This window comes from Pteropus vampyrus, unplaced genomic scaffold, assembly GCF_000151845.1.
Source record: "Pteropus vampyrus isolate Shadow unplaced genomic scaffold, Pvam_2.0 Scaffold19, whole genome shotgun sequence".
Lineage (NCBI taxonomy): Eukaryota > Metazoa > Chordata > Mammalia > Chiroptera > Pteropodidae > Pteropus > Pteropus vampyrus.
This window is the reverse complement of record NW_011888800.1, coordinates 1,914,370-1,925,110: the sequence shown is the minus strand read 5'-3', so window position 1 is coordinate 1,925,110 and position 10,741 is coordinate 1,914,370. Positions and strand designations below refer to the sequence as shown.

General features: G+C 34.0%; 1 protein-coding gene across 4 annotated transcripts in view; it reads left to right on the top strand.

Annotated features, from left to right (window-relative positions):
• The window catches only part of ZNF770 (zinc finger protein 770), a 9,719-nt gene extending 3,076 nt beyond the window's left edge, over nucleotides 1-6,643 (top strand). For 2 of the 4 annotated variants that reach the window (XM_011354873.2, XM_011354875.2), the window contains exon 2: nucleotides 2,310-6,643. In XM_011354873.2, the coding sequence (XP_011353175.1) occupies nucleotides 2,366-4,483 (2,118 nt within the window). In that variant the 5' untranslated portion in view covers nucleotides 2,310-2,365 and the 3' untranslated portion in view covers nucleotides 4,484-6,643. Of the gene's footprint in view, nucleotides 32-939; nucleotides 960-2,309 lie in introns of those variants that run through there. The other 2 variants (XM_011354872.2, XM_011354874.2) reach the window with 2 other exon arrangements.
• Nucleotides 6,644-10,741: the final 4,098 nt, after the last annotated feature.

The following is a 10,741-nucleotide window of genomic DNA, read 5'->3' as shown; positions in this document are numbered from 1 at the left end:
CTTCTTTTAGCCTCTTTCCTGCACTGTCGCAGTAAGTGAACAAAGACTTGATTGTATTTTTTCAGTTTGGCTCATTGTCTTAATTGACCGCCTTGACAGTTAGTTGCTTGACAGAAGTTAAATAAATTGCTAGTTCTTGGCAGTTCACTGGATTCATGACATAATTTTAATCCTCATAACTATTGCTATGTTAGCATATTTAGGTATTCAGAGGTTGTTCACCAATAATTTCTTCTCAGTGTAATGAGAATGTGTATTAATAGCACCAACATCTGATTATTACTAACATGGGTATCTGGGTTATATGGTGTATTTTATAAATTAATATAGTGACTTGCAGTCAGATTATTTTATTTTGCATAGATGTCTGTGGCATATTTCATTTGGCTTCTAATTAGATTTTTTAATAAATATTTTGGAATTATATGGGCCATTTGAACAAAACCAGACACTGTTGTTTTTCTTAGTAATCCTGCCTCATCCTGTGGACCTTGATCATACCTAATAGATTACTTAGCCACTTTGAATAAAGTGATTGATTTGTTGTGGGTCCTTCTGTCTAGTGTTGTGTGAAGAAGTATGTCAGGAACAGCCTTCACAAACTTTTATCTCTTTCTTCAGAAGTTTCACAAAATAGTATTTATCCTTATTATATGTTATGTAGTCTGATATTTTCTGTTCTATTTAATTAAACAAAAATGCTGATAATAACCCACTAAGTTGATTTCACAATCCATTAATGGGTAGTGACAAGCAGTTTGAAAAACACTATGATACACTTGAAACTTATTTGATTTTATTAATCAATGTCATCCAAAAATTTTTAATTAAAGAAACACTGTGATAAAGCAACTAGTAGAAGATATTTGCTCAATAAATGAATTATTTTTTTTTTCTGTTTTTTATTCAGATTGCTGAAGAGAATCACACAGTGAGTGTGTTTGTGATTTAGTGTTAAGGTGTGTCCCAGGAGGGGACATTAAATAGCAAATAGCATATATGTTGGACATTGGCCAAATAAGCTGACAAAGAAAACCCTGGGTTTCTGGTAGACCTATCAAGTCTCTGATCTCAACTAGAAAGTACAACATTAGAATGAGAGAGCTAAAACAGTGTTTTATTTTTATTTTTTAATCTCTGTCTCCCTTATTTAAGGAAAATGCAGTAGTAAAGAAGGATGAGAAGAAAATTGCCTTCTCTGATAAAAGAAGGGAAGATAGAGTGAAGATGGTTGTAGAAGTGCCTTTTTTATGTGTTGTAAGAGGCATATTAGGGGAAACAGTTTTATCTTTATATTAACTTGGAAACCAAAATGATCTTTTTATTATATTGCCCGAAAAGTGAACCACACTCAACTTTCAATTATTTAGCCATTGAATGGTATATAAGTGGCCAATTTGTGGATTTCATTGCCTCTGTACTTGTCTTTTAGGAATTTCACAACAAAGTGAAAAGGTGAAATAAAAATAACTGTAAATTTAGTATGTTTGTATCTTAGTTAGAAACCCTAGAAATGATATTAAGTAGATAAGGATAAAGTTTCAAATTTTTTTTTAGTGTTGAGCTAAATAATAGCTTACTCATCTCTCTTCAGTTTTCTAACACATTCAGTTGCATAAAGAGGCATTTTTCCCATTTTAGAGATGAGGAATCTGTGTTTCTTTCTTCCTGCCACCAAGAACATGCAGTGGTAAATCCAGGACTAGAATCCAGGTTTTCTGAGACATTTTCTCCAAGTTGTCCATGTTGTCTTTTTTGGTCCAAAGAAGTAATTGAGAGTAAATAGTGTTAATGATGTGGCTAAAAAAATCTAACTTTAATAAATGAAACATTCCATTTTTAAATCATGTTCATAATATGCTGTAACTGAAGGCAAATACATCTTAATTTTAGTATTATATTTTAATTCTTACACCGGTTTACCTTTCTAGCCTAAACTTTAAAAAATGGTAAAGCAACTAAATATCGACAAATTTACTTAGAAGTGAACTAGGAGAATTAGAATTAAAAGGTCTATTTAATGTTAAGAAAGTCAACTCAGTCCCATTTTAACGTATCATCTCAATTAGAATGTAGCTTAAAATTTTTTAGATTTTTGGATATTTCTTTTAAAGATTTATCATTTAAATGTATACATTTAGTTTTATGGTCCTAAAATAATCATCTAAAATGGTTATTGATTTACTTTTAAACGTAGGAAAAGTCCAGATCCTCCTCTTAATGTCTTTAGCCAAAGGACAATGTAACTTATTTCTTTACATATGAATAGATAATTTTTAAATTAATACATTTTTATTTTTAACTTTTAGACATCTATGGAGTTTGAGAATGCTGTGGACCTCATCAGAGTATATCACTGACAAATATGATGGCTGAAAACAATTTAAAAATGCTGAAGATTCAACAGTGTGTAGTAGCCAACAAACTACCTAGAAATAGGCCATATATTTGCAATATTTGCTTCAAGCACTTTGAAACACCATCAAAATTATCTAGACATTATCTCATTCATACAGGTCAGAAGCCATTTGAATGTGATGTGTGTCATAAAACCTTTAGGCAACTAGTCCACCTAGAAAGACATCAACTGACTCATAATCTGCCTTTTAAATGTAGTATTTGTCAACGCCACTTTAAAAATCTGAAGACGTTTGTGAAGCACCAACACCTTCACAATGAAACCTACCAGAATGATGTTAAACAGGTCAGAAGATTGTTAGAGGCCAAGCAAGAAAAGCCAGTGTGTGGAAAGTATCATAATTTTACCACAGAGGAGAAATGGGCATTACACCCTTGTAAGTCTGATCCTACATACAGCCCTACAAAGAAAAGAAAGAATATTCACGCATGTACAATCTGTGGCAAGATGTTTCCATCACAATCAAAACTTGATAGGCATACACTCATTCATACTGGTCAGAGGCCTTTTAAATGTGTCCTGTGTAGTAAATCTTTCCGACAGTCAACTCACTTAAAAATCCACCAACTCACACATTCAGAAGAAAGACCTTTTCAATGTTGTTTTTGTCAAAAAGGATTTAAAATTCAAAGCAAACTTCTGAAGCATAAACAAATCCATACCAGGAATAAGACTTTTCAGACTCTTTCATTAAAGGCGAAGAGTCCAGAATCATGTCCCCTGCCTAATAAATTAAATGCAAAGCAGGATGGTTTTGAAAATGGTAATGTAGGTGAATCTGAGGAGAATAATCAACTTGGTGTCCACTCTATTTATATCGTTCCTTTTCAGTGTCCAGAGTGTGAAGAGTGTTTTGAATCAGAGCAGATTTTCAATGGACACAAGTGTTTTCCTGCCAGAGGTGGCAAAATTCCAAGCAGTTTCAAAAGAAGCTACAACTATAAAACTGCTGTTAAAAATATCTTGGCCAAGCTTAAACGTGCTGGGGGTAAGAAATTAGATAATTTTCGATCTGAGAAAAAAGTACTTAAAAACAGTTTTTTGAAAAATTGCGATCTTACTTCTGGTGAGCAGAACCCTGAACAAACCCAGAGAACATTCATGAGTTCTCATGGCAAACATGGAACATATAAAACAGTTGGCAATAAAAAGAAGAAAACAATGACTTTGCCATTTACTTGGCAAAAGCACTTTCAGAACCAAAATATGGGAAAAAACTTGAAAGGTATCCTTGCAACAGAAAACATGTTAACTATGGATAATTCAGTGAGTAATAAAGATGTATCTATCTATGGTTCATCAGGTGAGGAATTCTTTGATAACTGTGAAATGCTTCAGTGTGGTTTTTCAGTTCCAAGTAAAAACATACATACTGGACATAAGATGTGTCCTTGTGACAAATGTGAGAAAGTATTTCCGTCTATATCTAAACTACAAAGACACTATTTAATTCATACCGGACAGAGGCCTTTTGGCTGTAATGTTTGTGGGAAATCTTTTAGACAGTCAGCTCACTTAAAAAGACATAAATTAACTCATATTGAAAAGATTCCTTATAGAAGATCTCTTTGCCAAGTAGAATTTGAAAATTTGAACAAACTTTTCATTCAACCAGGTGATAATGTTAACCATAATGCTTCCCAACAATGTCAGACTCTTGGTTTTCAAAAATATGAGGTCTCAGAGTCAGATCAAATATCAGAAGTAAAAGTTAAGGAAGAATCAGAGGATTGCATTCTCGGTACCCACTGTAGGAACAAGCAGCCTTATCTCTTGAACACACTTCTGGAATCAGAGCAGAGCCATCATAGTCATTGTTGTAGTTATTCGGGGCGTACTGAGAGGAATGATGGCCTTCTTTATCAATGCAGTGTTTGTTCTAAAAGTTTTAGATCTCCATCTAAACTGGAAAGACACTATCTAATTCATGCAGGGCAGAAGCCATTTGAATGCTCAGTATGTGGCAAAACATTCAGACAGGCCCCTCACTGGAAGAGACATCAACTCACTCACTTCAAGGAACAACCACAAGAAGAAATGGTTGTCTTCAATTCCGTTATGTAACTGACAGAACTACTAACACATTTGTGGTCTCCCTGGTGGTCTTGTTATTAAAGCCTGTATCATTTAAAATGTATTTTTATCAAAACGCCTGCATTATGTTGAATGATTTTTATAGGCAGTTGCTTGTTCTGCAGAGTAAAGTGAGATACACAGAAAATTAATGTTTTAGGAACAGCCAAATTAATTTTGAGAAGAACATGATTTGATACCATAAAGTAAGTATGTATTTTAATATATACTTTGGCTATGTTGGAAGTGTTATAAATCCATGATGCGGTACAAATGGTTCAACTTCATTCATTTTTTAAAGCTTTATTCCTTGAGACATGCCATCTTCTTTTAGATATACTCAAAAACCGAAAAGAAAAAATTAGATTTTGGCTGCAGCAAATAACACCATGATATTTTATTTATTTTACATTTCATATGAAAGCACAATTTTGTTCACCTATGGCTCAAATTCCATTGCGAAATTTTTTCTTGCAAGTTTAAAAAATAAAGGCCATAATAGTGAAAATGGATGAGAAATTCATAACATTATTTTCATTGATCTTTTCCAAGCTATTCTTAGGATTCTGTGATAGCTTCACTTTTCCACAGGTGATTAGAATCAGTTTTGGGTTTTTTTGCCCAGCCTGCAGTTGTCTTTCCCAAGAGAATTTAAAAGTAAGAGAGAGGCTAGGATGCATCTTCATACATTTACCATGTTTACTTATCAGGAATATAGTCCAAGTGCCATAATCTTTTTGATGATGTATGCAGTGTTATCTTTTCAGAGGAATAAATGCAATTTATCTATTTGCTTATTAATAATGAACATCAGTAGTTATAGACTTAAGACTCACCTATAGATGTGCATCTCCACAAGATTTTTACATTTTAGTAAATCTTTTAATGCCTCTTTGAGTGGTCCTGTGACAACTAAATCTATTCTGTTAAGTTTGATCAAAACACAATTACCAGGTCTAGTTCTAGTTTTTATTCCTCTATGTTTTTTGCAAGGTTCTAATGCTAAAGAATGTTATTTCTGATTCTTGTGAATTGTTATTTTAATTAGTAAGGTAATAATTATTCCTGTGTAGGAATAAGCTGCTTATAGAATTGAGGGCGTCATCTAAACAATACTGTCATGATTTGGGAAATATTTAATTTTAAACTATAAAAGACATAATCACAAATTGTCCATATTTGCCATTTTTAATAAAATCTTTAACATTTCCTAGAAATAAAAGAAAATAATTATTATCTTTTTAAGGTGAAAAGAACAGGTGGATATTTATCCCAGGTCGGTACTTGTCACCTGTGTAGTAACAAGCCCTCTATTGAGAATGGAAATGAACAATTCTAAGTTTTGCAACGTACTTTAAGAACTGTCTGTGTGTGGGAAGGGGAGGAGAGGTTGGTCTGCTGCTGCTTTTACAAGTGAATTTTGAGAAATTTGGGCTTAATTTACGGAGATGAAACAAAAGTACAGATAAAGTGCCCAATGATGTACAGATGTGCAGGAGAATCATTTTAAAGAATAAGTTCTCTTAGGTTTCCTTGAGATATGTTTCTCCAGTGCAAGCAAGGTGATGGTTTACAGAATTTGCTTTAGACAAAACTTTAAGAACATCTATTACATTCAAGCAAATAACAACTAGTTCATATTTTCCAAGAATAATGGTTCAAGGGTTTTTTCCTTTAATGTGTTTGAAATTGTGTGTTTTGGGATTTTCTTAAGCTACTAATATAATTTTATTTGAAGTTGATGTCTCATATACTCTTTTCCCAACCCAAACAGGGAGAGTCCTTAAAAGTGTTGTGCTTATATGATTATTAGACTTTATTTGCCTAAGTGATACTACTATACTTTTTTTGGTACATGCCTTTTTAAGCTGTTTCATATTGAAAGTTGGAATATTGTAAAAATTTTGTCAAAGATGTACTGTAGTGCTATTTGAAGTACCTGTAACAAAATACTTATTTACCTTTACTATCTCTGCAAGCTTCTTGTGGAAACTTTATAGGAATGAAAATAAACTATACATCCATGATAAGATTAAATATTAGTTGTTAAATGATGATTTGCTGCATGCCAGAACTGTCAGTGTTGTTGAATCAATTACTTTGGTTTTCTGAAAAAATAAAGTTTATAAATGTCTTTAAAGAGAATTAGAATAATTTTTTGTTTGTGTTTGTGTGATTCCAGTCTATAGCATGATTAGTTACTGAAGTAGTTTGATTGGCTGAGTTAGTAGAATTGTTTCTTGTTTTGTTCTACAATTTTTGGACAAAATATGAGTGTGTTGAAGAAAAGTAGATGGTGGTTAAGATTCTTGAAAACTTCAAATTTCAGAATATTTTTAAAATAAAGTTTCAAGTTACACAGTTTGGACTTTTTTTAAGGGAAAAATCACATAATACGAGATCAAGGTACCAACTGCCACACATTTTCCTGTGCCCACTACAGTCCACCTTCCACACTGAACGTTGTAGCATGGATGTTTAATCGTTTACTTTTTTGTTCATGTTACATTTCTTTGATAGCTTCTGATCACCTACAAAAGAATATGTTAACACCTTTGCATGTCACATGATCTACTTTCTCGTCCATTTATCTTCTTTGGCCTTCTCCAGACTTGTACTAAAGAAATATAGAATTAGTTCCTCTAATGCATAGTATTCTTGTTATTCTTACCTCCATCTTGTCTACTTAGTATTAATTTAAATTAGATACAGACTCACACTGTTCAAAGAAGAAATCTAGTTCTAAAATTCATTTTTCTTCCATGATTATGAGAAAACTAAAGTGTTCAAAACTGACCTGTGGAAAACAGATTTCAACTTACATGTGTAAAATAACCAGTTAGAATACAGACATTTTTAGGACATAGCAACAGTCTTGAAAGTACTGGGTGTCTTACAATTATCTTGTTAGAAGTGACATTTGCAAGGACTTTTATGATACAGAATAGCTACTTATTAGAAGCTGCAGGAAAAGGGAACACTTAATTCCTATCTTGTTGAATTTTCTCCTATTGTCAGAAGGGCTTAGAATTTCTGAGCTAACTGCTGGAATTCTATTAGCACTGAGAAAAAAAATAAAACTTGAAGGAAAAGTGGTACAATAGTATTAAATGGGATATGGAATGTGTAATATTTTTGCATCTACATTAGCAAACTTCATTGTTTGAAGTTTGAGCTTAAATACTGCTTCTTCTGAAAGCCTTTCTGATTTTACCTATACTCTATCCCACTGCTTTTTGTTCATAACTATTCTCAATATTGATTAGTGGTTTTCAAACTTTAGTGCGCATTGGAATCTAGAAGCTTGTTAACATTGCTGAGCTGCATCCTCAGATGTAGTGTCTGGGTTGGGCCCAAGACTGCATTTATACAGGTTAGCTGTTGCCGCTGTACTGAGACTACACTTTGAAAACCACTGACCTAAACTACATGGTCTGGAAAGTAAGGGAATGACTCTGTGTTCTGTAAATACAGTCTCTGTATATAGTGTTTGTGCATCCTGACATCCCTAAATATATACAAAATGCATGAAGGAAGAAACAAATGGAGACATTATTACAAACTCAACTTTTTCCTTAAATCTATACTGTCACTTAGAGCCTTTCACTTACTATTGGAATGAGTTTGCCTTCTATGGTGTTGAGATTAAAGCCAATCCAGCATGTACTCTAAATTTCCCTTCTCTTCACCCCAAAATGTCTCTTTTATCTTTTCTCCTTACTTTTCTCACCATATATCTCAATCCTGTTCTTCCACTTTCTGAAGCTAACTTTTCCTTGCTCTCTTTCCCCTCCTGAGAACTTCAACAATAGTCCCTTCTTTTTACAGGACTTTTAGTTTTTCCCTCTCTATTGGTTCCTTTCTTTCTGCCTAGACAAGAATTTCATGTGTTCCCTATTCTGTTATTGTTTTGGCTGTAACTGATGATCAACTGACTCAAACTACTCTAGCAATAAGGACCTCTGTTGGCTTACATGACTTGAAGTCCATCAACTAAAATAAGCTCTAGGGTTGTTAAATCACATAGTTGAATCGACTCGGGTTCCTGTCATCGGCTCTGCCTTTTACAATGACAAGGGCATTTCCCTTGTGTTTTTTGGATGTTTTGCTTGCCATCAGGACCACATGCTTCCTTCACAAGGGTAATGAGGGACAAGGAGTGAGAGAGATCCAGAAACTCTCACAAGAACAAAGGACAACTTTCCCAGCAGCCTACAAGCAAAACTTACCTCTCTGACCTGCCAGAATTGCTTCACAGGCCCATTCCTGAACCAATCACTAACACAGGAGATAGAATTACCTTGAGCTGGAGCTGGAGCTGAGGCTCAGCTTCCTTCCTTTAGGTGCATGTTTGCCTGATGATGATATGGATACTGGTCAAATTCAAAATTGTGTTTGGAAAGAAGGGAGGATTTGATAGGCAATAATTTCCACTGCACTTAGCTTAAAAAAAGCAGCTTTATTTTATCTGTTATTTATCTAGTTGCTGTTATATTTTGTTCTTTGCCTTTTATGGTCAAAGTTGTTGAAAAGTCACTTTATACTTTCTTGCTCCATTGCCTCTTCAATCACTAACTTTTTAGCCCTAGTCTTTTCCTCACCACCTCTTAGGAGCTGCTCTATTAGTGATCATCGTAGTGGCCATTGCTAGTTGCAACCACACCTCTCCTTCACTGTGTCTCAGCCAGCTAGTCTGGGCAGGACTGACCTTAACTGCAGATTCAGCAATGGGTCATGATGAGTCTAAGTCTATCAGAATATTCATATCTCCCTTTCCATCATGACCATTCAGTGATGAGTAACTGAAGTTTAAGTCAGTCAACGCACAGCATTACCTTGGCCAGAGTAATTGGCTCAGGAGTGAGCCTGCCCCCTAGTTGGTCTGATCAGAGTGAAACCTTATAGTTATTTCAATGATTGAGGGAGGAGAAGTGAGTGTAGGAAAGCTTTCTCCAATTTGGTACCATGACAGATGCTAGTCTGGTGATGAAATCACAACAGAGTGGGTTGGGAGGGGCAAGAAAAGCAGAGCCAAAAGAAGCATTGAGCGAAGCCTGATCAAACTTCCTGAAGCCTAACTTATCTCTAGACTTGTTTGTTTGTATCTATAGATTTCCTTTATTTTAAATCCGATTTGAATTAAAATTTCTTTTTCTTACGACAAAGAAGCCCCACTTAATAATGGTCACAAAATGGTTTCCTAATTGCCAAACCCTGGACTTTTCAAAGTTCTTGTCCTCTTAGCTTTCTTTGAAGCATGTGACACTATTGACAATCTTGGCTTTTAAAACTTTTCTTTCTTGATTACCTGCCTCCTTTGCTTTCTCTCTTTTTTATTTACAAAACATTATAAAAGACTTGTAAAATGAAGGAAAAATAATAAAACAATTTCAGAATGTCAAAACTCATCAGTCAAAAACTTGGCTAAGAGAAGTGACATGAAAAGGAGAGAAAGGAAGAGAGAATTGGGAGAGAGAAAGAAAGATATAATAACTGCATTTTGTCATGAATCCACTAAGTATTACAAATAAGAACCTCTCACACAGATCACTAGAAAGCTACATGATCTGAGGCTTATTGGCTCAATATCCTCTTGGTAACAGGATTATAAGACAAATTATGAATTTAGTATGTAAGCTGGAAACAAAAATGCTCATTACCACCTGGATCTTCTCCTGCTACTTCAGACTGTCCCTCAGTAGCATGGAATCATCTTTCCTTTTAAAACCTACTCTACCTTCAGACTTCTCTATTGTGCTTTATGAGTCTGCCATTTTTTCAATTATTTAGGATAAATTTCTCTTTATTCTATCTTTTCAGTGTCTTCCACATTTATTCCTTCCTCTTCAGTTCAATGATTTCCCATTGCCTTCCATAGTAAATATAGTTTGCTTTTTCTAACTTTTAAGGCTTTTGACATTGCTCATTCCTATTATTCTCCCCTGCACTACCTGTTTTCACGACTTTATCTGTGCTGTGACTATACTAGAAATATTGTCCCTAATGTTTTTGCTTATCTAAATCTTATCTACTTCAAGACATCGTAAAAGCTATTCATAAAATTTTATTTTACCTCTGGTTTTGTAGACTATATTTGTAAATACAATGTCAATAGGTATTATTATATATTGAAAATCTCTTGCATCTAAAATTGTGATCATGCAAATTTTCATCTCTGGCTCTGTAAACAAACTTGATGCAATAGCATGTAGAAGGAAAAAGGATTCCACATTTAATTTCCATATTGAT